The following is a 26,214-nucleotide window of genomic DNA, read 5'->3' as shown; positions in this document are numbered from 1 at the left end:
TTTCTTAGATTAAGCTTTTGCATATGATTGTGTGTGTGTGTGTGTGTGGAGCGGGGGGAGCATATGGAAGGTTCTGCCACTGAAAGGAAATGAAACTCTGAAAATACACACACACACACACACAATGGTAGAAGTGGAACAAGGTCTGTGGTCTGCAGTCTAGTTCACAGCACTGCATAGGACTGTTCGTTTCTTGGTTTTGATAGTACCCTCCCACCGGTACAAGATGTCAACATCGGGGGGTGGGGGGGACCCTGCCAAGAAGCCACCGAAGGACCCTCGGTAGTCGGTACCTACGCAACTTCATGAGAGTTTATCGTTCTTTCAAAAGAAAACAGTCCATCAGCAACCCGTGGAAAACACCAGCTGTTACAATGGAAACGAGGTCACGTCAGAACAATGCGGACTTGTGGACGGATTTAAGTTGGTGTAGGGCGCGCTTGGTCAAGAGCCAGCCCCTGGCGGGGGGGGGGGGGGGGTGGACTGAGAGGGCTTTCACCCAAAGGAATGGGCTTTCTTTGTTAACTGTCCTGAAAAGTGCTCCTTTAGAAGAGAGAATGCGGGCGGGGAGCGAGAGATGTCTTCCCGGTTCCAGGCCCAGATTTGGGTTTCGGGGAGGCGTGGAGAAGCTCCATCAGTGGGAAGAATCGTCCAAGCTCCCAAGGCAGAAGCTGGGCAAACCAAAAAGCCTGGGTTTCTTAATGACGAGGCCTTTTGGGGGGGGGGGGTGGAATCACTGGGATTTAAACAGTAAAGGAAAGATATGGCATTCTTCTGCAGCCTAATGGAAGAAGGGGAACATTCTGTCCACATCACATTTTGCCCAAGAGAAATTTCACCATCTGATGAATTCGTCTGTTCTTTGACGCCCCTGCAGGTGAGGCTGATACATTGGTTTTGATGAGGATGGTGGCCAGCTGTATTTTCCCAAGAGGCCACAATTGTATCTCTCGCCGCGTGGGGACCTTGCCACTCCAGCACCAAGAGGAGGGATTTCTCTATTCCTTTGAAAGGTGGGACAACCCTCCGACTATGACAAACGGAGCGGAAGTGACCCTGGGGCTGCACATCCCTGCAGTGATTGGCTGTTCTTTCTGCAACACCTACGTCGGGGAAGCCAGCCACCACGTAAGAAGCCTGGGTGTCCTGGGGCGCCTGGGTGGCTCAGTTGGTGAAGCGTCTGACTCTTGCTTTCAGCTCAGGCCATGATCTCATGGTTTTGTGAGTTGGAGCCCCGCATGGGGCTCTGCGCTGATGGTGCAAGGGCCTGCTTGGGACTCTCTCTCTCCCTCTGCCCCTCCCCCATCATGCTGTTTCTAGAAAGAAAGAAAGAAAGAGAAAGAAATATAGAAAAGAAAGAGAAAGAGAGAGAAAGAAAGAAAAGAAAGGAAGGAAGGAAAGAAAGAAAGAGATAAAGAAAGGAAAGAAGGAAAGAGAGAGAAAGAAAGAAAGAAAGAAAAGAAAGAAAGGAAGGAAAGTAAGAGAGATAAAGAAAGGAAAGAAGGAAAGAGAGAGAGAGAGAGAGAAAGGAAAGGAAGGAAGGAAGGAAGGAAGGAAGGAAGGAAGGAAGGAAGGAAAGAGAGGGGGAGAAAGAAAGAGAAAGAAAGAGAAAAAGAAAGAGAGAGATCTGGCTGTCCTGAGATCACCATGCCGCGAGGAAGCCCAGGCCAGCCATGTGGACAGGCTACACGATAGAGAAGCCCCTAAAAGCCTCTCCACGCTCCAGCCCCCCCGGGGCCCACGCACCAGACACGTGAACGAAGAAGCCTTCGGCCGACAGCGGTACCCTCCGCCCCCCCCCCTCCCCCGACGGCGAGAAGCAGCCAGCTCTACTGCAGCTGACTTCCGGGACCGTCAGATTTCACAATAAGCCGCTGTAAGTCACGGAGCGTGGGGCCGGCTGGTTTTGCAGCCGACAGGTGCACGGGACAATGAACGAGGCTGGGTGTGTCCCGCGACCCGGGGGGCGGCGACCGGGAGCTTCCCCGGTTCAAAGCTCCATCGGCTGTCCCTCGACTACGGTTCCAAGACCGGGAGAGGTAAGAGTTGCCTCGCGCTACGGGCTCACCACCCGCCCCCCTCCCCCCACCGCTGCCTACAACCACCACCACCACCACCGGCCTCTCCTGAGAAGCCCATGAAGTTTTGACTTCCCCATTTTGTAGGTGAAGAAAGGAAGGCCGAAGCCACACAGCCAGTGATGTGGGGGACACAGGCAGAAGGCAACAGCAGATAGAACTAAATTTCCTTACAACCTGCAGCCCACTGACACATATTTGAGGCTCCCTACTGTCTTACTGCTAAAGCTTCGCTAGAGGGAAAACCACCTTAGTTTGACAATAGCTAGGCCTCCGGGATCCTGTGCACATGAAAATCTCTCTGGAAACTTCCCCTGAAAGGTCCCCCCAACTCCATGGTATATAACCAGTCTCTCCTCAGGGTCCCGGGGCAGCTCTTCCTGCCCATGGGTCCTGTCCCCGTGCTTCGATAAAAATCACCTTCTTGCACCAAAGACGTCTCCAAGAATTCTTTCTTGGCCGTCGGCTCCGGACCCCACAAACCCCACTATCACCCCCAAAACCTCATCAGGCCAGTAAGGGGGCCTGACTCCCCAAAATCTACGCTCCAAACCACTGTGAGCCATTGCCTGCCCAAATCCTGGAAGGCAAGGGAGTGTGGATAGAATACCTTCACCCTTAATAAGGTATGAAACTGCTCTGGGCCCAGCCGGTCCCTCAGCATCTGCAGGCCGTGCAGCAAAGGCCTAACTCAGCGGGCTTGTACGTGCCGAAGACAAGACTGGCCCTCGAGCAGCTTTTGAGAGGTTATCTCTCAGCCCTTGGAATATCCTAATAAAAGTTGTCTTTCCCTAGCAGGGACTCTGGGCCACAGCAGGTACGACCCAGTGGGATCTGTGGGGGAGCCTGGGAGCACGCTGTATCATTTGACAACTGCAGGGGCTGGAGACGGGGTCACTAAGGTCAGTCAGATGGGTGCCCCATGCCTACGGCTGATGCCCAGTGAAAATACTGCGCACCACGGCTCAGGCGAGCTTTCCTGGCCGGCCATACTTAGTACACCGTGTGCACACGTGGCTGGTAGAGTTGAGCCCTGTCCGTAAGCCTCCATCGGGTGAGTGTAACTAGAAGCTCACTCCTGGTCTCTCTGTGACTGTCCTGCCTACTTTTTTCCTTTGCAGATTTTAATCCACATCTTTTTGCCATAATCAGCTGTGACTGGGGCGCCTGGGTGGCTCAGTCGGTTAAGCGTCTGACTTCGGCTCAGGTCATGATCTCACCATTCGTGAGTTCGAGCCCCACGTCGGGCTCCGTGCCGACAGCTCGGAGCCTGGAGCCTGCTTCGGGTTCGGTGTCTCCCTCTCTCTCTGCCCCTCCCCCTGCTTGCATTCTGTCTCTGTCTCTCTCAAAAATAAACAAACATTAAGGGAAAAAAAATGGTTAAAAAAAAAAAACCCTGGGGCGCCTGGGTGGCTCAGTCGGTTGAGCGGCTGACTTCGGCTCAGGTCATGATCTCGCGGTCTGTGAGTTCAAGCCCCGCGTCGGGCTCTGTGCTGATGGCTCAGAGCCTGGAGCCTGTTTCAGATTCTGTGTCTCCCTCTCTCTGACCCTCCCCCATTCATGCTCTGTCTCTCTCTGTCTCAAAAATAAACGTTAAAAAAAAAAAAATTAAAAAAAAAAAACAAAAAACCGTGTGACTGTGGGTCTCCCAGCTAACCTGGGAGTCCCTCTAGCAAATCACCGATCCTGAGTGGCCTCGGGGGACCCAACCCAGGAGCTCAGCTGTGCCTTGCTGAGCCCCCAAGATGGGAACCTTGTTCGCCGGCCATCAATCCACCTGCCAAAATCTGAAATGGGAAAAAAAAAAAACAACAAAATACAAAAAACAAAAAAATCTGTTCGCTCTGTAAAGTAAGGCACAGACAAATGAGTCCCTGGTCACTTTATTCAAATAATTTTTTTTTTCCTCTGCAATCTGAGAAGAACTGAGGAGGAATCAAAGAAAACCTCATATATTAAATTCTTAAATAGATTCTTTGAATTCAAAAGTAAGTCAATAGGAGAGAGGCACAGGTGTGGGCCTTGTCCCCGCCAACAAAGCCGCCAAGGCAGTCCTGCAAATTAAGAAAAATGGCAAATCCATTTCTTTTAAAAAAAGTTCTTGAGGGGCAAGATAAAAAATACCGAAGTTTCAAAAGCCAGCCTACTTCCCACACTCTTCTTCCTTCTTCTCCACCCTGGGGGGGGGAGGGGGGGTGTCCACAGGTAGAGAATCTCCAGGTTGAGTTTTCGGTGATTCGGCTTTTTTTGCAAACATATGCAAATACATTCCTCGTTAGCAGTCCTGTTTTGGCGATTAAGAGCAAGCAATATGCTTGGATTAGAGGTCCGATTTCCACTCGAATGCAAGGTGTCTTCTCCTCTGGGCAGCAATCTGCAGAGATCTGGACAGAGGATACAACGGCATTAGGTGCGGAGTAAGAATTCGGAGACAGACCTTTTGTATTTGTACGTGTGATCGGGGAGGGGATGGTCTCGCCACGTTCACACACACGCGAACAGGTGCAGTTTCCTCTACGCGCCCCCCACGGCCAGAGAGAATTTAAATCGAAAAGCGTCCCTCGGGTGGCGGGGGCGGGGGGCGCCTGGTTGAGCGGTTGAGGTCATGATCTCACAGTGTGCCGGTTCGAGCCCCACCTCGGGCTCGCTGCTGTCGTGGGCGTGGAGCCCACTTTGGATTTCTAGAAGTCCCCTTCTCCTTCTGCCCCTTACCTGCTTGTTCTCTCTCTTTCTCTCAAAAACAAACAAACAAACAAACAAAAATAAATAAATAAATAAATGCAAGCTTTCCTTGGGTTCTTACCCACATCTCAGCCTGGGTCCACCCGACCTCAAAGATCTCTTTTTACTTATGAAGAGACCAGTGGCAATGACGTGATAAAACACCACTGGGATTTTTGGAGGTGAGGTAAGGATCAGCATTTAATGCCAACTGTTCACCAGGGATGAGCTAAAAAAAAAAAAACCACCCTGTACGTGGTATCTCATTGAAACAGCAAAGGGAGGAATATATCTGGCTTCTGTCAACAGGAAGGTTCAAAATTCTACGAATGAATTTTGCGGAAGGAGCACGAGGGGAAGGGGTTGGGGAGAAACGTGGAGAAGGAGTCCTCGTGGTCCGACTCTTGATTGGGGCTCAGGTCACGATCTCACGGTTCGTGGGATGGAACCCCGTGTCGGGCTCTGTGCTGACAGCGTGGAGCCTGCTTGGGACTCTCTCTCTCCCTCTCTCTCTCTGCCTGCTCCTCCCCATTGTCTCTCTCTCTCTCAAAATAAATAAATACATTTTAAAAACTTTAAAAAATGAAAAATAAGATCGGGAGACCAAAACACAGACGCCAGGCAGGGAGCGTCTTCATAGTCTAGAGCAACGGAGAACAAGTGGGTTGTGACCTCTCTGTGGGGTCACCCGAGAGGCAGGGGAAGTGAACTTACTGGCTTAACGCCAGTGCCCACAAGCACAGCGAGGGGGCAAGGCTTCCTGGATTCCCCACGCGCCCACCTGGGCCGGCTCACTTCACCTCTCGGCCACCCTCGCGGGGCGGACCCGCGTGAACCCCCGTTCTCCAGACGTCAGAAGCGGAGGCCGTGAGAAGTCCAATGTGAAGTGAGTGCCCGAATCTTTGACTTCCCAAGGTCAGAACCTGCGCCTCTCCCCCCTTCGCAAAATACGGGTGGATGGATATGCCCTCCAAATCGGTCCCCCAAAGCGAACTCTGGAAGAAGGTGACCTCGGGAGGGATTCTGCCGTTTGGTGACTCTGTGGCCTTGGGCAAGTCAAAGCCCTCTCTGGGCTCTAGTTTCCTCCGCTGTGTCCGCTGCCTTCCCAGGGATACTGAGGGTTAAATGAGTCCCACAGGAGTAGCACTCTGTCCAATGCCCTGGGGGTTATTCTTGGACCAGACTTGCTCGGAGCTTTTATTAGAACATTAATTGCTCTGGGCCAACCTGATACTGTTTATAGAAGCAGGATCAGCAGGCAGCGTTCTGTGCAAAAATGTTCTGGAATCCCCACCCCACCCCCCATCACATTGGTCCCTGGCATCCCCCCTCCCCAAAGGCAGACAAACCTTTTCCTAGTTGGTTGGGCACTGGTCCCTGCCCCCACGGGATCCAGAGCTGGGTGACTAGTCTGTGATTCTATAAATAGCTCTCCCGGCCCGTCGCCATGGAAACCCCCACAAGGGCCCTGGTCAGTCCACCTGGATGGACACTCCCCCCCCTCAAGGGAGGCTCTGGAAGGACAAGCTTTTCAGGGAGGGGCTCCCGAGCTGGGAAGGGCAGCCCCTCCTCCCCAGCCCCCTCCCCCAGGAAGTCTGCAGGCCTACCTGGAAATCATGAACTTCCTAAGTGGGAGGAGGTGCTGTTCTGGTTCACCTGGAGGAAGACAACACACAGAGGAAGGGGTCACGGCCAGGCTGGGGGGCCAGGGTCTCACTGCCCTGAGGTTCAGCCCTGAGCCTCACTGACGCAGGCACACTCTCCCTCATCGGGGATTTATTGCACACTACTACAGATGGGCCAGGTGCTGGGGATGCCGTGAACGTGACCGACCTGGTCCCACTCTACTACAGGGAGAGCCTTAAGAAATACATCTGCAAGATAACATCGCGTCCACCCACTCGTGGGCCGATACGAGTGGCTTTGGAGCTACTTCCCAAAGGGTGTCAGGAAAGGCCACTACAAAGCTGTTTGAAAAACAAATATGTGCTCTGTGTCCTGGGTTCCTGGCACACAGCTCGGAAAACCCTAGACTCTCCCTAGTGAGAACAAGCCTGTCTTGTATGCTAATGAGGTGACTGGCCTCTGGCCTCAGGATGCAGGCTGGTGGCTAGAAGGACGGAGGCATGACTCTGGGGAGGGGAGAGGGGCTGGAGGGTGAGTTAATAACCAGTGATTTAATCAATCATCCCTGCTTCACGAAAGCCCCATAAAACCCCTAAATAACAGCTTCAGGAAGCTTCCAGATTGCTGAACACAGCCCAAAGAGGGCGTGGGAGTGCTGTACCTCTTACCTGCACCCTGCCCGGGGTAGCTCTTCCGTGGTTGTTCCTGAGTCGCATCCTTTATAATAAACCAGTAATCTAGGAAGTAAAGTGCTTTCCTCAGCCCTGTGAGTTGTTCTAGCAAATTCCCAAATCTGAGGAGGGGGTCATGGGGACCCCCAAATGGTAGGTGGCTGCGCGGAAATGTGGGTAGCCTGGGAACCCCGCTGTGGCTGGCGTCTGAAGTGGGCGCGGTCTCCTGGGGCCGAGCCCTGAACCTGCGGGGTCTGCCACTAACCGCGGGGGTGTCCCTGTGCAAACCGAACTGAATTTAACGCCCACTTTGGTGCCTGTCTGGAGAATCCGAAACTGGTTGTTGGGGTTGGAAAACGCCCCCTAAGCCGAGATCTAAAAGATGTAAGTGAGGCCAGGCACACAAAGATCTGGCTGGAACAGCAATCCCTGGCAGAGGGAACAGCCAGGACGAACAGGGAGGGTGTTGGGTGCCTAGCGAGTGAATATCCCTTTTCGTATTCGCAGCAATGGCAACGTGCGAGCTGCTTTGGTTTGCTTGCTTACTATTCTTCCATCTTTTGGGGTTCAGGATCATCATTTTAGAGGGCCATAGAGGACCCGGAAGACTTTTTTTTTGTGCCACCATTTACCTAACGGTTGAGCCACCCTTTACCTAACGGTTAAGACTGAATCCAATTTATGTGATGCCCTGAATGAACTCATGCGCACTCTAGAGGCCAGGGAGGGAGATGGGGGGAGGGAAGCAGGGGTCGGATGTGGTCTGCAGGGCAGCTCTCCTGGGTGGCAAGGTTCACGATGACAGGGCACGTGCCGTGCTTTCACATTTTGCTCCTAAGCGAGCACGAAAACAGTCCCAGGCCAGCCAGCTGGACATCTCGAGTGTGGCCACACGTTCGGGTACGGTCCAACGTTTTTGTGAAACAATTTAGCCTGATGCTTCGAGAGTCTTCCAAAGAACTGGACCCTTGCACCCACCTATGACATTCCGTGACAATGGATTCTAAGGGAATGGCCCAAGAGAGCCCCCCACCCCCCAGCAGGAGGGAGGCAAAATCAGGATGATGGGCACGCGCCGCCATTTCTGCAGAAACTGGACAGGACCTTAGGGCAACAGTTAATTGGTGGCCCATAATGCGTTCCAGAGAATACTATGAAACCATCGGGAAGGGCAGTAGACGGAAAACCCAAAAGATGGGAAAACACGAAGAACACGAAACCAAGCAGCCCATGCAACGGAATCGCACGGAATAGAAGATAAATAGTCAGGTGGGCCGAGAAAGGATAATCCGCAAAACTGAAGGGCGTTCCGGACGGACGGTGACTAATTCCCCTCACCCAGGCTTGTGTTTGCTGCTCGTTACATCATCTTTTTGGTTAAACCAAGCGCTAAATCACCGCTGACTAATCTTGGCAATATTTGTTCACAGCGGCAAGACGATGGGGTCTCTGACTCCCAGAAAGGGAGCATGGAGCCCTCCCCGAAGAACTGAGATGTGTGCAAAAGCCCGGGACCCCGGACAATGAGCATCTGTGATTTTGATTATCAAACTGGGGATCGGCATGGGGTGGCCTGCTCTCTCTCTCCCAAATTAAACACACACAGACTAAGAGTACTAAGCTTGGTATCACCACTTCATTTAAATGGGAGCTATCGCATCCATGAAGGGGGCGGTCCTTCCCAACATGATCCATGGACTGTGCCCCTCAGACATGCCCAGGATGTGTGGGAGGCAGGGCCATGGAGATGTGCGTGAGGATGCAGGGATGTCTGTACGTCTACATTCGCGGGGACGCCCACACCACGTAAGCCTTACGGGTCTCATTTTTTGGCTGACTGATGAAAATTCTGGGCTGGGTCACATGTGGGAACTGCCACTTTAAATAAAACTGAATTTAAGGCTAGAGACAGAGGGCTGGACAGAAAGTCCCCACCAGGGGCTCACGCAGAAGGGCTGTTGAGATTTGACCCTAGCTGGATCAGATACTTGGAGGGCCCCTGGCCGGGCTCCCCACGCCAAATTTTCTGACGAGGAAATGATCAGCAGATTAGAGAAGCAAAGTGTCCGAGGGCATCCGCAAGCTGGTGGGACAGCCCAATAAACAGATTTCAGAATTCCCCTTGGGGTTTCTAACCTGAAAATATCCTTTCAGATTGGCTGGTGTTTTATAGTCCCCTTTCAAGACCTAGGAAAGAGAGAAACAAAGTATCACTATCATAGAAATTATCAAAAATAAAATTCAGTCTGTTACCACCACCTTCCCATCTACTCATTTATCCACCCACCTATTTATCCATCTACACATCCATCCATATACATTCATCCTCCTACCCACCCATCTATCCACTCATCCATCTACCTATCCACCCACCCATCCACCGATCCATCCATTTTCCCATCCATCCACCTATCTTTTCATCCATCCATCCATCCATCCACCCATCCACCCTCCCATCTACCTACCCTTGCACCCACCCATCTACCCATCCACCCACTCTCCTATCCATCCACCCATCAAGCCACTCATCTACCCATTCATCATCCATCCATTCATCCATCCACCCACCCATCCACCCATCCACCTATCCATCCTCCTTCCCAGCTAGCCATCCATCCATCCATCCATCCATCCATCCATCCATCCAACAAACATTTATTGACCTCCTCTTATTTCTAAGCATCATTCTAAGCTCTGGAGGTACAAAATTAACCAGACAATTAAAATTCCTTTTCTCCTGCAGCCACCATTCTAGAGGAGGAGCTAGATGATCCATAAGTAAAAAACACAAATAAACAAGAACACATCAAACCATGAGAAGTACAGTAAAAAAAAAATAAGACAAAGGGATGTGATCAGGAGTGACCAAGGGGCTTCTTTTGTGCAGATGGTCACAAAGGACTTCTCAGAACAAGTGACCTTTAAGCTGAGCCTTCAATGACAAAGAAAACCAGCCAAGCCGAGCTCTGAAGGAAGAGTGTTCCAGGCACAGCACACAGGGCAAAGAAAATTCTAGGCCTTTCCATAACTTCTCCATATATAAGCCATCATATAGACCAGTATCGACCAATAGAATATAGGATGAACCAACTATGTACTTCTAATTTTTTAGTAGTCACATTAAAAACAAAGTGACCAAGGGGTGCCTGGGTGGCTCAGTCAGTTAGCAGCCAACTTAGGCTCAGGTCATGATCTTATGGCCTATGAGTTCGAGCCCCACATAGGGCTCTGTGCTGACAGCTCACAGCCTGGAGCCTGCTTCAGATTCTGTGTCTCCCTCTCTCTCGGCCCCTCCCATACTCGCACTCTGTCTCTCTCTCTCAAAAATAAGTAAACCTTAAAAAAATATATATTAAAAAAACAAAGTGACCAAAAAAAAAAAAAAAAAGTAAAATCAAGTGAACTAATTTTCGTTAGATCTTTCATTTAACCTGATATATCTAAAATATTCACTCTTCGACAAGTAATATAAAAATGATTAATGACAAACTTCACATACTGTTCTCCGTACCTGGACTTCAAAATCAGATACATGGTTAACACTTAACAGCAACCCTCAATTTGGACCAGATTTCACTAGGCACATTTCAGTGGCCACACAAGGTTAACGGCTAGAGGCTGTAATGGACAGTGGAGGCAGAGACAATTTCATTAGCACTGGGGTCCTTCCAGTGCCCAAGTGTCCTGCACCCCAGGATCTGTTACAGGAACACACAGTGTCCGCATAGAAATACACACACACACACACACACACACACACACACACACACAGTTTTCAGTGAGGGAACGTATCTTTGCAGTGACAGCAAAACTACCAGGAAGATTAAACAAGCGTCTGGCAACCCCTGGGAAGAAACCTCTTTGGAAGAAAACCAGGAGCAGCTTCCGTTTTAAACAAACAAACAACAGAGCTTCAAAGAGTTGGTCTTCCTCTTCAGAATTTTTTAGAAGATACACAAGGTCAGGCCTTATTCTGGGAGCTTCCGACCTGCATTCTGGAACAAATCAGGGGCCTTCGCCTTTTAATGTTTATTTATTTATTTATTTATTTATTTTAATTTATTTTTTTTTTCAACATTTATTTATTTTTGGGACAGAGAGAGACAGAGCATGAACGGGGGAGGGGCAGAGAGAGAAGGAGACACAGAATCGGAAACAGGCTCCAGGCTCCGAGCCATCAGCCCAGAGCCTGACACGGGGCTCGAACTCACGGACCGCGAGATCGTGACCTGGCTGAAGTCGGATGCTTAACCGACTGCGCCACCCAGGCGCCCCTAATGTTTTTTTTTTGATGTTTGCTTATTTTTGAGAGAGAGAGAGGTGGGGGGAGGGGCAGAGAGAGAGGGAGACACGGAATCTGAAGCAGGCTCCAGGCTCCGAGCTGTCAGAACAGAGCCCGACTCCAGGCCCGAACCCACAAACCACGAGATCACGACCGCCAGTCGAAGTCAGATGCTTAACTGAGCCACCCAGGCGCCCCAGGGGCCTTCACCCTTTAAAGAGGCTTCAGAGAAGTTTCCATGGGGCCCCTGGCTAAGAACACAGAGTCAGGAGAGCCCTCTGTCAATGTGGTCCTCATCCTGGTCCAGCTACTGCCCCTGAGAAGCACCCTGGGTGCTGGAGTTCAAGATCACGCTCCCAGCTGCCATTTCTTCTTTTTAATCTAATTGTTTTCTCATCATATGAAAATATATGCAATACATTATACAATAAGATAGCCTAGGTACAGAAAAGTGTATGAAACACATTAAGTACAGCTTAAAGAGTACTTTATGAAAGCATAAGAATAATAAATAGCAAAGGCTTAGAATAAAAATAATGGAAAAAAAAATGGACCATTTGGAGGTTGTGAATAGTCACACTGTCAGATGCAGTCTGAGCATCATGGAAGTGGACCTCTGGGTATTTCCACAAAGAGATGTTTGCAAAATCAATAGGTGTCAAGGGGGGGGAGGAAGTGCTGAGACCCGCTACCCTTCCCGCTTCCCCGAGGGCAGAGCCTACATGTGTCAGAGAGGTGTGAAAGCCTTGTTAGCACCAAATGGGGTCTTTCTCCTCCGGGCACTGAACAATTAAAGGGGAAGAGGGAGAAATGGGACTTTCTCCCTTTGCCGTTCAACACAAGAACTGTTCACTTCCTAAAATCAGCATGTCAGGGGCCCCTGGGTGACTCAGTCGGTTAAGCGTCTGCCTACGGCTCAGGTCATGACCTTGCAGTTTGAGAGTTCGAGCCCCGCGTCGGGCTCGCTGCTCTCAGCACAGAGCCCCGCCTCAGATCCTCTGTCCCCCTCTCTGGTTCTCTCTTTCAAAATAAAGAAATAAACTTAAAGATATTTTTTGTTTTGTTTTCTATTCAGCACGTGTTTGGAAATGCTGAGCGTAGCTGGAATTAAGACTCTTGGGCGCCTGGGGGGCTCAGTCACTTGAGCGTCTGACCTCGGCTCGGGTCATGAACTCTCGGTTCGTGGGTTCGAGCCCCGCGTCGGGCTCTGTGCTTACGGCTCAGAGGCTGGAGCCTGCTTCGGATTCTGTCTCCCTCTCTCTCTGCCCCTCCCCTGCTCTGCTTGTGCTCTGTCTCAAAAGTTAGTAAACATTTAAAAAAAAAAAATTAAAAAAAAATTTTTTTTTCAACGTTTTTATTTATTTTTGGGACAGAGAGAGACAGAGCATGAACGGGGGAGGGGCAGAGAGAGAGGGAGACACAGAATCGGAAACAGGCTCCAGGCTCCAAGCCATCAGCCCAGAGCGTGAGTCCGAGCCCCACGTCGGGCTCTGTGCTAACGGCTCAGAGGCTGGAGCCTGCTTCAGATTCTGTCTCCCTCTCTCTCTGCCCCTCCCCTGCTCTGCTCGTGCTCTGTCTCAAAAGTTAGTAAACATTAAAAAAAAAAAATTTTTAAAAAGACTCCAGGTCTTACTGGCGTAGGAACTAGGAGCTCACGTGTCCCCAGGCACGGGCCCCATGCTCAAATACTGTCCCTAACTTCGTGCCTCCAAGGAAGTCAGCATACAGCACCCAAAGTAAACTAGAAGCTGTGACAGTCAAGGACGGACTTGCTAACTGTTCCTTTCCCCAGGATTACCTGACTTTAATGGTTCAGAAACATCTAGTAAAGTCATTTCCCTTGACCACCTTAACCAAGGAGAGCTTAAAGAGTAATTCCAACTGCCCCAAGCTCCCATCTGTCTGAGAAATCAACATTAAAATTTAAGGGGGCAGGGGCGCCTGGGTGGCTCAGTCAGTTAAGCATCCGACTTCAGCTCAGGTCATGATCTCACAGTCCGTGAGTTCGAGCCCCGCGTCGGGCTCTGTGCTGACGGCTCGGAGCCTGGAGCCTGCTTCGGATTCTGTGCCTCCCTCTCTCTCTGTCCTTCCCCCTCTCATGCTCTCTCTCTGTCTCAAAAATAAATAAAAACATTAAAAAAAAAATTTAAGGGGGCAATAAAGTGACCAAGAGTTTATTTCTATTCAGCCTCAACAAAGACTTGAAGTACTTTCTAAACAGACAAATAGCCAGGGAAATGGGGGGAGAGAGGGTAAAAGAGAACAGAGAAATAGGATGAAATTAGGACACATGGACCTGCTGGTAGAAAGGCTAGCAGTTGGATTTGAGCTTCCCTGTGGCCCAAGCAAAAACGGCCGTCATACACATACAACCACCCCCGCTCCAGGCCGGGAGCACGTCTCCGCGTGAGCACACGCACTCACCCGGTGGGTGTTGTTGACCACGATGGGGTCGGGGTTGCCGTAGTTGGGTGGGTTTGCGTAGGGGTCATAGCCGAGCCGTGCCAGCATGGGGGCGATCTGGGCCATGTCCCTCACCACGTCCCCAGGGATGTGGCCGGTCCACTTGGAGAGCGCTTCAAGGTTCACGGGCTTGATGACCTGGTCTGTGGATCGCTCGATCCTGGGGAGAAAAAACAGGCCGCAGGGGGCACAGGAAGACCCAGATGGCACCCGGGTCACCTGTGCCTGCCTCGGCTGTGAGGCTGCGGGCAAGTCACTTGCCCTCCTCAGCCCTCCTCTGTACGATAAGAGCCTCTGTGGCCAGAAACTGGAAACTGGAAGACAGTGGAAGGCGGTGAGCACTTAAAATCCTGCTCCCTTGATGTCTCCAACTTTTTAAAAATAACGTTTTATTTCTGTGACTAAGATGGGTATTTCGTTCTGGAGAAATAATTATAAAACACGGACCGCCCCCTCCCAGCCTATCAGCTCCCTACCGAAACCCAATCTTAGCATTTGGGGGTCCACCCACTCAATACTGTCTTCTGTGCTCTCAATGGGAGAGTGGCCAAGGGCAGACTCGGGGGCCGGGCCGCCCGGGTTCAAACCCCAGCTGTACCGACACTGGCTGCGTGGCTTTGGGGGGGGGTTACTTCACCTCTCTGAGCCTCCGTGTCCTCATCTACCGATGGGAATAATGATCGTGCCCACCTCACTGGGCTGTCCTGGGGAGTAAATGAGTTAATGACAGACGAGGCGATGGCACGCTGTAGGGTCTCAGTAAGCACTAGCTCGCTCTCTCTCTCTCTCTCTCTCTCTCTCACACACACACACACACACATCCACGGAATACCTATGGTTGGTCTGCAATTTTAAAACAGCAAATATACGCTGTCTGTATCAGCTGATAACTTCGTTTCGCACCCGACACCTCCTCCATTTCTCCAGCTGTGTGGCATCCCTCCAGAGCGTATTTTTCCAGCCCCTAACGGTGGCCACTTAGGTTGCTGTCACTTCTGCGGTCACCGTGGAACCACCACCACCTGGGACGTGCGTCCTCGCTCACCCCTAGGACGGGCTTCTCGCACTGTCTGAATCACAAGGACCCTACCGGTCACTGTCCGAGGGCCTTGTACGGCGGAGGGTGGGGCACTCCCAGGATCCAGGCCCTGTCTCCAGGTGCTTCCATCCCAATGAAGAGAGAAATTGGGAAGAAGACCAAAACCCAAAAAGATGTGGCAAAAGGAAGGTGGGACCAGGAGTGAGGAGAGCGGGGAGGCTGGGGGGGGGGGGGGTGGGGACCGGGCGGTAAGAGCAAGGGTTTGGAGTGTGCGGACCTCCAGGATTTTATGAGACAGAAGGGACACAGGTGCATCCCACAACATGAATGGGACACATGCTTGATCTGAGTAAAGAACCAACATGTCCCGGGGCGCCTGAGTGGTTCGGTCGGTTAAGTATCCGACTTCGGCTCAGGTCACGATCTCACGGTTCGTGGGAGCCCCTGCATCGGGGCTCGCTGCTGTCGGCACGGAGCCTGCTTGAAATCCTGTCTCCATCTGCCCCTCCTCCCCTGCTTGTGCTCTCTTTCTCTCAAAAATAAATAAACATAAAAAAAAAAAAAAGAACCAATGTGTTCCAAAATATGAGGCGTGAGACAGAATGCTGTGCTCTACGGGGTGGAATATTACACAGCCGTCCAAAATGACGTCACTGTGGCATGCTGGGGCCCGGCGGACAGGTGGTCCCATACACAAAGCGAAGAAAGGTTACAGGGAAACATGTTCCTGTTTCAGGAGGACTCCGGTTTTATCAACAGCCCCTGACAAAGGACCAGTAGGTCACAGATCAAAATCTGGAAAGTGGGATTTTGGGTTCTTGTTCCTTACCCTGGGGGAATCGTCTCAATCTCCGACAGTAAAGATATATTCCTTAAGTTATCTGATTTTTTGGCTAATTTACAAAGATCCCAGCCCCAGCACTGACTGGCTGGGGTACTGGGCACGTGGGCACGTCACTGCCGGGAGAGTTGCTGTACGTCCCCAGCTCTGCTCGGGGCTCAAGAGCTCTTGGGGATGGGGTCTGACAGGGCCCAGCCATGAAGGAAAGGAGGTGGCGCTGTCCCGGGAAGGACTGCTCTCTCACTGGCCTCTCAGGGATGCTTGGGCCAGATCGGGATGGAGACAGACAGACGGCACCCTCCGATCCTGCGTTGTTCAAGCGCTCTGGGTCTCAGGAGAGGGACGGCCTCCCCAAAGGAGGAAGGCGGAGAGGAAGGGACAGAAGGGGAGAAGGAGGAGGGGTGTGGACAGCTTGCGAGCACACACCCTGGAGTCCAGCAGGCCTGGGTTCAAATCCTGGCACTACCCTTTGCCAGCTGTGTGGCCTCAGGTAACGTCTCGCTGCGACTCAGATTCTCCGCCTGTCAAATGGGTATAAGAGCTGTTCTCCTGTCCTCAGGTTGGGAATTAAAGGAATAACGTGTGTTGGGGGCTTAACTCAGTGCTTACTACACCTCAGGCACGCATTACGTGGTCATGAGGGTGAGGATAATGAGCGGGCCGATAAAAGCGGTCTCTATGCTACCATGGTGACAATAATAATAGAAATAATCGCACCTAACGTGTCTTGACCTATTTGATGCTCCCAGGTAGCTAGAAGGCTGCTCGATTAGATCCCTGCGCTACAGGTAAGGAAATGGGGGGCACAGAGAGGCTGTGTCACTCATTCAGCGGCACACAGTCAGGCAGTGGCTGAGCCGGGATCGGAACCCAGACAACCTGGTTCCAGATCCATGTTCTGAATGTAACCTTCGCCCGCTACGACTTACTGCAAAGCACATTCGCATCTGCTGGTTGGCTCAGAAACAGGGCAAGAGTGAGTGCCCCGCTTCTGCGGGTGCTGAAGCTGAGGCTCAGAGAGACAGCGGCACTCTGCCCACCCATTGCCTCTGACTCGGGCCAGGGGGCCGTGGGCGCAGGGCGAGGGCTCCACTCACTTGGACAGGGACACGCCGCCCGGCTTGCCAATGAGGTCCTCGTGGTGCAAAACAGCGTCGCTCCAGGCAATGCCCAGGAAGTCCAGGATGAGCTTGAGGGAGCGCCTGGGGTGCAGCACCAGCTGCTCGTAGTACACGGGCAGGCACTTGTCCTTGCCCACCTCCATGCACTGGGCGTACATCACCTCGATGGCCTTGTTCCACTTGGTGAGGCAGTCGCGGTAGCTGCTGAGGTCGAAGCCGGCGATCGTGACCTTGCGCGTGATCATGGAGTGCACCGACGCGCGGCCGTCGCGCACCATCAGCAGGAACTTGGAGTTGGGGAACAGGCGCGACAGGTAGACGGAGGACTTGAGCGTGAAGGGGTCCTTGTTGCACAGCACGCGCGCCGGCTCCCCGTGCTTGGCGATCACCTCCAGGATGAAGGCCTGCATGGCGGCGTCCAGCACCTCGTCCGTCACGCCCGCCTCGTCCAGCCGCAGCTTCTCGCGGCCCGACTTGGACCAGGCCTGGCGCATGGCCAGCACGCGGGGGATGATGCGCGTCTCCTCGCCGCAGCGCACCTCGGGGTGGGCGTCCAGCATGGCGCGCATCAGCGTGGTGCCGCTGCGGGGCACGCCGCCCACGAAGATGAGCGGCATGGCCTTGCCGTAGCGGTACTCCACGCGGTCCGCGCCCACCATCACCAGGTCCTCCTGCTCCGGCCGCATGGCCCGCCGGGGCCCCCGCGGGCCCCCCAGCACCGCGCGGCACTCCAGCACCTGCTGCCCCACCTGGACCGCCAGCACCAGGGCCAGGGCGCAGCTGGCCGCCAGCAGCGCCCTCCGCACCGACAGGCGCATGCTGGGCCCGGGGTGGCGGGTGGGCCTTAGCGCCAGGTCAGCGGAGGGCGGGCGGGACTCGCATCTGGGGAGAGAGAGGGAGGCAGGAGTCAGGCAGGCCTCGGGGGGGCTGCCGGCCCTAGCCAAACACGCTGCGATCGTATTCCTCATCCGACAGAGGGAGAATAACAATTATTAAAAAAAAATTTTTTTTAACGTGTATTTTTGAGAGAGAGAGAGAGAGAGAGAGACAGAGGGCGGGTGGGGGAGGGGCGGAGAGAGAGGGAGACACAGAATCTGACACAGGCTCCGGGCTCTGAGCCGTCAGCGCAGAGCCCGACGCGGGGCTCGAACTCACGGACCGCGAGATCATGACCTGAGCAGAAGGTGGATGCTTAACCGACTGAGCTGCCCAGGTGCCCCGTAAGAATTATTTTTCAATTGACGACTAAAGTATGGAAAATAATAATGCCCTGGGATGTCCGAATTCAGCAGCACGCCCACTTTGCAAGGACAAGGTTTCTGTGTGTCCTGTTCACGGCGGGCTCTCCAGAGTCTAGCACAGAGCCTGGTGCCTAGCAGGTGCTTCGTAAGTATTTGGGGGATGTGCCTTGGTTGAATGAGCAGGACAAGGTTCCAAGTGCTGTGACATGACGGCCGTAGAAACAGAAGGAAACCGAGGGCACCTGGGTGCCTTAGCATCTGACCTCAGCTCAGTTCACGATCTCACAGTTCGTGAGTTCGAGTCCCACATCAGGTAAGCTTGAGCCCTGCTTCGGGTGAACAGACGCCCCGCTTTGGGTAAGCTTGAGCCCCACTTTGGGTGAGCCCCGCTTCTCTCTCTCTCTCTCCTTCTCTCTGCCCCTCAGGGGATTCTCTCTCTCCCCCCCCCCCCCGCCCTTCTCTCTCTCTGCCCCTTGCTCCCTTGTGTTCCCCGCCCCCTTAAAATAAGAAAAAACAGAAGGAAACCAAGAAATGGAGAGGCTGATCACAGGTGCCCAGCTGGGGAGCAGCCAGGCTGGAGTAGAACATTCTGGCCCGGGCCAGCCAGCTCTAATGCCTGCTCTGAAGGACCACACCGCCTTGGTGAGAGATGCTTTTCAGGAGATGGTGTGGAATATGCTGTCCTGTTCTGGGCTTCTTTTGGAATCACTACTCACTCCCTCAGTCTTCATTCGGTGAATGGGTATTAAGTACAAAAAAAGGTGCCGGGCACCGTGCTCAGTGCTGGGGACAGGAAAGTGGGTAAGACAGCTGGGCGGGGGAGCGATAGCACACAAGCTATTGGCACCCAGTGAAAAGGGCTTCCCCTGTAAGAGGGATCGAGGAGGGGAAGGAGGAGGGAGGGCAGGGAGGGCCCCTCGGGGAAGGTGGCATCCAAGCGGAGTCCTGGATGAAGCTGGCCATGTGACGATGCATGGAGGACTGATCCAGGCCGAGGGAACAGAGAATGCAAAGATCCCCAGGTGGGAGAGGGTGGCCCCACACCTGGGAGGAGGGGGTGACAGCTTCTACCCGAGGAGGCGAGGGAAGACTTCCTGTAGGAGGCAGCCCCAGAGCCACGTTCCGAACAGTGCACAGGTGGTTTTCAAACAGCCAGGTAGGAAAGAGAGAGGAGGGTGTTCTGGCAAAGGGAATGCCCAGTGCAAAGGCCACAGGCAGGTTCCTTGATGGATGCGAGCTTCAGCCGGAACCACCAAAGGACCGACCCAGCCTGCATCCCCACCACGGGCTGCAGCAAGCGGGACGTAAATATCAGAACGGAGGGAATGCACGATCTCGGCCCCGGGGTCCAAGCTGTCGAGAGCTTCAGCATTTCCTGGCTGTGTGGCTTTGGGAGAGTCACTTCCCCCATCTAAACCACAGTTTCCTCAGCTGCAAAGAGGGGTGGGGTGCGCTGACCTCAAACGCTGAGAGGATTCTAGAAGCAACTAAGAAAGCAAAGATGAATCTCAGCCTGGGGTCACTGGCCGCCGTGGACATCAGGAAATAGCTGGGGACCCTCTCCCCAGGAAGCTGTGCTTATCATATGCTGCTGACAATGGCGGGGGTTCACTGGTGCCCTGAATTCAGGGTCGGGGATGGGGAAATCTAATGCCAGGGCTCCTTTCAGGGAGAAGGCAGGCTGGGCAGGACAGAAAGCCACTTGGAAATCCCTCCCAGGACCTATCAACTTGTTCAAGTGCTCACTGAAATTCTCCTCTTGGACTTGAGACTAGAATTCTGTTATTATGTCAGTGTCTGTGCTCCTGCGGACCAGTCCATCACACTTTAGTTTAAATTAGAGCAATCACCCTTTCCTCCTGACACTTGGTGGGCAACGAGAGAATGGACCAGAAGGTGATGGGAGATGCACAGAAAGGAAGAAAAGGGGTAAGCTTTGGGGAAGCTGTTTCCAGAAAGGGTAAGTACAGTGTCTGTGCCCGTGTGTGTGTGTGTGTGTGTGTGTGTGTGTGTGTGTGTATTCTCTAGTGTATATTTGGGGTCAGAAAGTGACTTGGATACTAAATATCAGGGGGAAAGGACTAGAAGAATGGACAGAATACGAAAAATGTTACCAACACACCAGTTTTGGTTACTATTGATCATTCCTGTTCAGTTTAAACCAAAGCACACGAATTTTGGGTTCTTACGTTTATGACGCACATACTCAGCTAAAACTTTTACTATGCATTAGCAGCATTTAATGGGATCACCTCCATCACCCCTGGGGCAGGGACGCCTCGCCCTCAGCAGCTCAGAGAGAAGCCACTGGCCTAGGGTCGTGTGGCCAGAGACAGGCCTGCATCTGACCAGGCTGAGGCAAGCTGTTCCCTGTCCTCAGACAGGACACAGTGACAGGCCCCTCTCTGTCGCCAGAAGAAAACAGCTCAAAGCAGACAGGTCAGGCCTAAGCAGGAGACAGCAAAGCCTAAGGGGTGCCTTGAAAAGAAAAAGTAGGGCAATGTGGTAAAAAGGACAGCCAGGGACCCACAAAACCAAAGGCAACTTCCTGGCCATCTACGGTCAAGGACCCCACTCTGCAGGGGCCAGAGCACCCAGCCCAGGGATTCGGGCCAGTCTTCTACCCCCCACTATCCCGCTGGACCCCGCCAAGGGCAGTGTCCCAGCGTCCTGGCAGTGAGGACGGCGGGTACGAGACTCAGACGTGGCTTCTTAAAGCCCTGGGTTCAAATCCTGCCTCTGCTGCTTGCCAGCTGGTGACCGAGACAAGGGACTTCACCTGTCTGAGCCTCTGTTTTCCCCTCAGAGAAAGGGAAGGGTAATAATTACCCTTCCTCGGGGAGCTATTCTGAGATTCGGGGAGACTCTGTGCGAGGTGCTGAGATGAGCAAGCGCACCAGAAACGCTAGTCAGATGGGACACAGAGGGCTTTGGATTCTGGCCGTGCCTCGAATCTGCTCAGCGATGCCAGCCAAATCCCCTGCCCGCTGTGGGATCCGGCCTTCTCCTATTATAGGAGAATCGTCTTTCTAAGACATGAAAAATAGCAGAGGACTGTCCCCGACATGCTGCTGGGACCCAGTGCTGCATTTCTAACAGAGAGAACACCGGCCAGGGGAGTCTGGCTGCCCCATAATGGAAGTCGGGGGAGTGGAGTAGCTCTAGGGCTCGGGCGGGGCGGGGGCGGGGGGACTTCTGGAGGCACTTACCTCCCCCGGGCACTGTCATCTCTGGGCTCTAGCCCTTGTGGCCGCTCACGGAGACTGCTCGCCGGCTGTCCCCTGCAGAGGCAAAGGAGATGCTGCGTTAGGGGTGGGTGCTGTGGAGGGGGCCCGGCCCCCTCAGAGGGGCAGAGGAGGGTGTCAGGCTCCCCAGGGGCATCCGGCGGTGATTTGGGGGGAAGTTTTCTGGGGGGGCAAGTTGGAGTGCAGGGGGAGGCCATCTGAGCCCAAGATGTAACAGCTGGAGTCTGAACTCGCCTGGTCCTACAGGGAACGAACTGGCTTACTGTTCAGGCAGAGAGGTATGAGCTGAGAATCTGGGTTCAGGTGCTGCTGCCTTAGGGAGCTGTCGGGTGTCTGCGAACCAGGGTTCTCCCTTCCTCTTGGCCCAAGGACATTGGACTTCAGGAAAAGTAAACATAAGGATAAGCAACAACTACCACCATTATATCACTAATCACCATCTGGGGCTGCTGGGTACAGTTGAACAGGCTGTGCACTGCCCAACTCCAAAAGGGCACCACATACCTAGCCTATGATAAATAAGGCGCCCTCAGAGTAGGACAGCATCCTGCCACTGTCACCTAATACTGACCCAATGCCTACTATGTGAGGACCTTGTATCATTTAGTCCCCCTACGAGGAGAGTGTGATGATCCCAATATTCTCTTAATTTTTATTATTTTTCTAAATGCTTAATTTATTTCCTTGGAGAGAGAGAGAATGCAAGTGCGTGTGTGTGGGGGGGGGGGCAGAGAGAGAGAGAGAGAGAGAGAGAGAGAGAGAGAATCCCAAGCAGGCTCTGCGACATCAGCACTGAGCCCAACACAGGGCTTGATCTCACAAACCTTGAGATCATGCCCTGAGCTGAAATCAAGAGTCAGACGCTTAACTGACTGAGCCACCCTGGCACCCCAATCCCAATTTTCGAGAAAGGAAAAAGACCTCAAGAGGAAGAGCAACTCACCCAGGGGACCACGGGAACCAGGATCCCATCCAGATCCATGAGCCTTGGGTGCCCAGCTCTTAACCACGGCGGTAAAGGAACGGGGCCATGGATAGGATGGGGTCTGGCAGGAAGCGGGGCTAATGTGGAACCAAGGGGCTCCTGGTGTACTTGTCATGCTGTGTCCTTACCATTTGGGGGCGGGGTGAGGAGTTTTAGTCTGATTCTCACCTTCCCCCATGTTACCGGTGGGATGACTGAGGCTCGCGAGGGAAATTATTCCACAGACTTACACACGGAGTCCGGGGAGCTCCTGGTCCCTTTCCAGGAGGCGGGAGTGGTTAGGAACACAGCCCTGAAGCCGGACGGCTCCCTGACTCCATAAATCACCGTTCCTCGGAGCCTCAGTTTTCCTGTTCTGTAAAATGGATTGTTGTCTGCTGAAGGCTCACGATGGCCTATTTACGGTGAGCGCTCAGAAACCTTTATTTTTATTTATTTATTTTTTTTAATTTTTTTTTCCCAACGTTTATTTATTTTTGGGACAGAGAGAGACAGAGCATGAACGGGGGAGGGGCAGAGAGAGAGGGAGACACAGAATCGGAAACAGGCTCCAGGCTCTGAGCCATCAGCCCAGAGCCCGACGCGGGGCTCGAACTCACGGACCGCGAGATCGTGACCTGGCTGAAGTCGGACGCTTAACCGACTGTGCCACCCAGGCGCCCCAAAAACCTTTAGCTATTACTGTATCTGTGTCGTGTTGTAAATTATCTGGGTGTAGGCTGTTACCGTGTCTCTCTGTCCTCTCTCCCTTTCTCCTCACTTACTCCTCGCCTCTGTAGTTTGTGCCTGTCCTGGAAAAAAGCAGGCTGATGAGGACTCGTAAACACAGCTGGAGAAGGGTATCCAGATGTAACCACAGCAACCAGCCACACACACACACACACACACACACACACACACACACACACACACCCCTGCCTCTGAGCCTCCTGGGGGATGGGCGGCCAACAACAGAGACCTGCCTCTTGGAACAAATAAAAACAATTAGGGACAGGGCACTTGAAGCTCTTCCAGAGTCGAGATGGCTGGGGCCCAGGTGCCCTCGGGTGGCCCTTGAAATGCCACAGTGCTCAGAGAGGCCTGCCGGGGATGAGAGCTGCCCCAGACTCCCATTATTTACAGCTGCAGTCCAGTGTGGGGCACGGACCCCTCGGAAGGCATTTAAATTTAAATTAAGTAAAATGAAAAAAATTAAAAAACCAAAAAAAAAGTGGTGGGAGCACCTCAGTGGCTCAGTCGGTTAAGCGTCCGACTTCGGCTCAGGTCATGGTCTCGCGGCTCGTGAGTTCGGGCCCCGCGTCGGGCTCTGTGCTGATGGCTCGGAGCCTGGAGCCTGCTTGGATTCATTTATTCATTCTCTCTCTCTCCCCCTTAACCCTGCTCCTGCTCTGTCTCTCTCTCTCTCTCTCTCTCTCTCTCAAAAATAAAAATAAGCATTAAAAGAATACAATAAATAAATTTCAGAAAAGGAAATTAAGGAAAACGAAAGAAAATGTTAAATTCAGCTCCTTGTGTGCACCGGCCGTATTTCAAGTGCCCAGCAGTCGTGTGGTGCCAGTGGCTACCGTGCTGGACAGTGCAGATCTAGGATGGGGTCAGTGAACCGCGGACCAAATCCAACCTTCAGCCCTTAAGAATAGCTTGCACTTTTTTTTTTTTTTTTAAGGGAAAGAGGAGGGGGAGCAAAACCCACCTCACACACTCAGCAAAACCTGAAATGCTTAATATGTGGATACTTATAGAACAACTTCGTGGACCCTTGCTCTGGAACATTCCCCTTATTTGCAGAAGGTTCTACCGGACAGCGCTGACTTGGAAGAAAAATGAGGTACACGGGAGGGGGGGGGGTGTAGAGAGTGTGGACATGAAGCCTCCTTTCCTTCTGGGAGGAACATCAGCATTTATTAAGCACCACTGTGCGCCAGGCACCAAACCGAGGGCATTCCGTGCTTCACCTCAATTCGTCCTTACAACAGCCCAATGGCAGGGTGGGGTGGCAAGGGGGCACCCCGGTTCTGCAGTTTAGGGATGACAGAGTCCCACGCGGGTGCGGCGTGTGCATAATTATGCCAAAAAGCAAAACCGCCAAATCGGCCGAACCGAATGGCAGACGCAAACCCCAGAAGAAGAAAAAAGACAAGAAGGAAATACATCGACTCAAAATGCCAACAGGAGTGGTGCTTGGTGATAAGTTTTCTCCCCAAGACACACTGTCACAGTCTTTCTTTCTCTGTAATAAAATAATAAAGCGACTAGTGTGTTTTTAATCATATGCCAGGTATAGTAGGGGGCCAGGCTGCTTGGGCTCAGATCCCGACTCCACCAGCTACTAGCTGTGTGGCCTTGCCAAGTCACTCACCCTCTCTGAACCTCAGTTTCTGCATCTTTAAAATGGGGATGACAGCAATACCTGAAAGGAGGCTCCCGGGGGGGGGGGGGCACGTGGACACTTGAAATGTAGCCAGTGTGAACGAGGATCTTGCCTCGTAGGGGTGCGGGGAGCTGTAAATCAGTTAGAACGTGGAGCTGTTCACAGGCTGGCTTTCGCTTTCTCATTTCAGCTGCAGGAGAACCTTCTAAGGTGGGGCCTTTTATCCCCATTTGATAGGCTGAGGAGATTGAAACTCGGGAGAGTTGAAGTGGTTTGCAGAAACCACACAGTTTAGTAAGAAGAAAAGTCAGTTTCCAAATCTGGTTATGTCCCTAGATCCCTGGCATCAATGTCACATGGTCAGTGGCAGCCGGGGAGGGCAGAAGGGACTCTGCTCTCTCTCTGCACTGGCCCAAGGGTTTCCCTGAATGACCGCTGGAAGGGAGGGGCAGGGAGAGGGCTGTTCGGTCTTCCAGACCCCTTTAGACCCACATTCATTCATTCCACAAATGTTTATTGAGCACCTACTATCGCCAGGCACTGATCAGATGCTGGGACACATCAAGGGCAGCAGACAGAGACCCCTGCCCGCATAGAGCTCACATCCTGGAGGGGAGCAAGGAGACCAGTGTGTGGGATCATGACGCCTGTGACACATGCTCGGAAGGAAATGCCCACAGCAGGGACCGGGAGATACGCCATATGGTGTCACAGAGGGAGGGGACATTTACACCGAGACCACACCAATCTGGGGTCGAACTCATTTGAACTTTCTAACTCAGCAGGGTTCCTCCAAGCTCAGCAGATCAACAGGTTCCCCAGGCCGGGGAGGCAGGTCGCCGGACTTACAGAGTGGCCTTGGAGGGGTGCCTGGCACCCCTGTGCCCGGGCCTCAGCCACCGGCCCTGCAAACTTTCCCGGTGGGAACCAGCTTCCAAACATTCCATTACCATGGCTACTACCTACCCCGCTGACCTCACCACCCCGAGCCCCAACCCTTCCCTGGCAAAGCTGGGGAGACAGGAGACAGGTGATCTCTGGGGTAGGGCCCCTGGTGATCAGAGACCTCCGGAGACCCACTCCCGAGACAAGCCAGCCAGAGTCCAACGGGGCAAGAGGAAGAGGAAACAGAATGAATTCTGGGGCTCTGGACCAGGCTTGAGCATAGAAAGCATTCTCAGGGCTTAAAAAGGGAAGAAGAGACGGTAGGCTGGCATGCTGCTTTAAAAGCATTAGGTCTTGGGGTGCCTGGGTGGCTCAGTCAGTTGAGTGTCTGACTTTGGCTCAGGTTATGATCTGGTGGTTCATGAGTTCGAGCCCCGCGTCGGGCTCTGTGTGGATAGCTTGGAGCCTGGAGCCTGCTTTGGATTCTGTGTCTCCCCCTCTCTCTGCCTCTCCCCTACTCGTGCTCTCTCTCTCTCTGTCTAAAAAATAAGTAAGCATTAAAAAAAAAAAAAGAAAAAAATTAAAAAATAAAAGTATTAGCTCTTAATTATTAAGCACTTACTGTATGCCAGGTACTAAGCTAAG

General features: G+C 52.8%; 1 protein-coding gene across 1 annotated transcript; it reads right to left on the bottom strand.

The window, feature by feature from the left end:
• Positions 1-3,945: 3,945 nt before the first annotated feature.
• On the bottom strand, positions 3,946-21,660 carry TPST2 (tyrosylprotein sulfotransferase 2). The gene is made up of 6 exons (XM_040464101.1): positions 21,293-21,660; positions 16,819-17,724; positions 13,803-14,001; positions 9,233-9,283; positions 6,407-6,455; positions 3,946-4,462 (listed from the first exon to the last, which is right to left on the bottom strand). Exons 1-5 carry the CDS (start codon positions 21,523-21,525, stop codon positions 6,414-6,416), a joined length of 1,431 nt encoding a protein of 476 aa, XP_040320035.1. The 5' UTR covers positions 21,526-21,660; the 3' UTR covers positions 3,946-4,462; positions 6,407-6,413.
• Between the last annotated feature and the right edge of the window lie 4,554 nt (positions 21,661-26,214).

Source organism: Herpailurus yagouaroundi, unplaced genomic scaffold (genome assembly GCF_014898765.1).
Source record: "Herpailurus yagouaroundi ecotype Mexico unplaced genomic scaffold, PumYag 428, whole genome shotgun sequence".
NCBI classification, from domain to species: Eukaryota; Metazoa; Chordata; class Mammalia; order Carnivora; family Felidae; genus Herpailurus; species Herpailurus yagouaroundi.
The sequence above is the reverse complement of the archived record's forward strand: the minus strand, read 5'-3'. Positions and strand labels throughout refer to the sequence as shown.

Coding starts and splice junctions, on each gene's coding strand:
- TPST2 (XM_040464101.1), bottom strand. CDS start 21,525: ATGGCCTCCCCCTGCACTCCAACTTGCCCCCCCAGAAAACTTCCCCCC. Junction 17,725..21,292: donor GATGACAGTGCCCGGGGGAG/GTAAGTGCCTCC, acceptor CTCTCTCCCCAG/ATGCGAGTCCCGCCCGCCCT. Junction 6,456..9,232: donor ATCTGAAAGGATATTTTCAG/GTTAGAAACCCC, acceptor GTCTTCCTCCAG/GTGAACCAGAACAGCACCTC.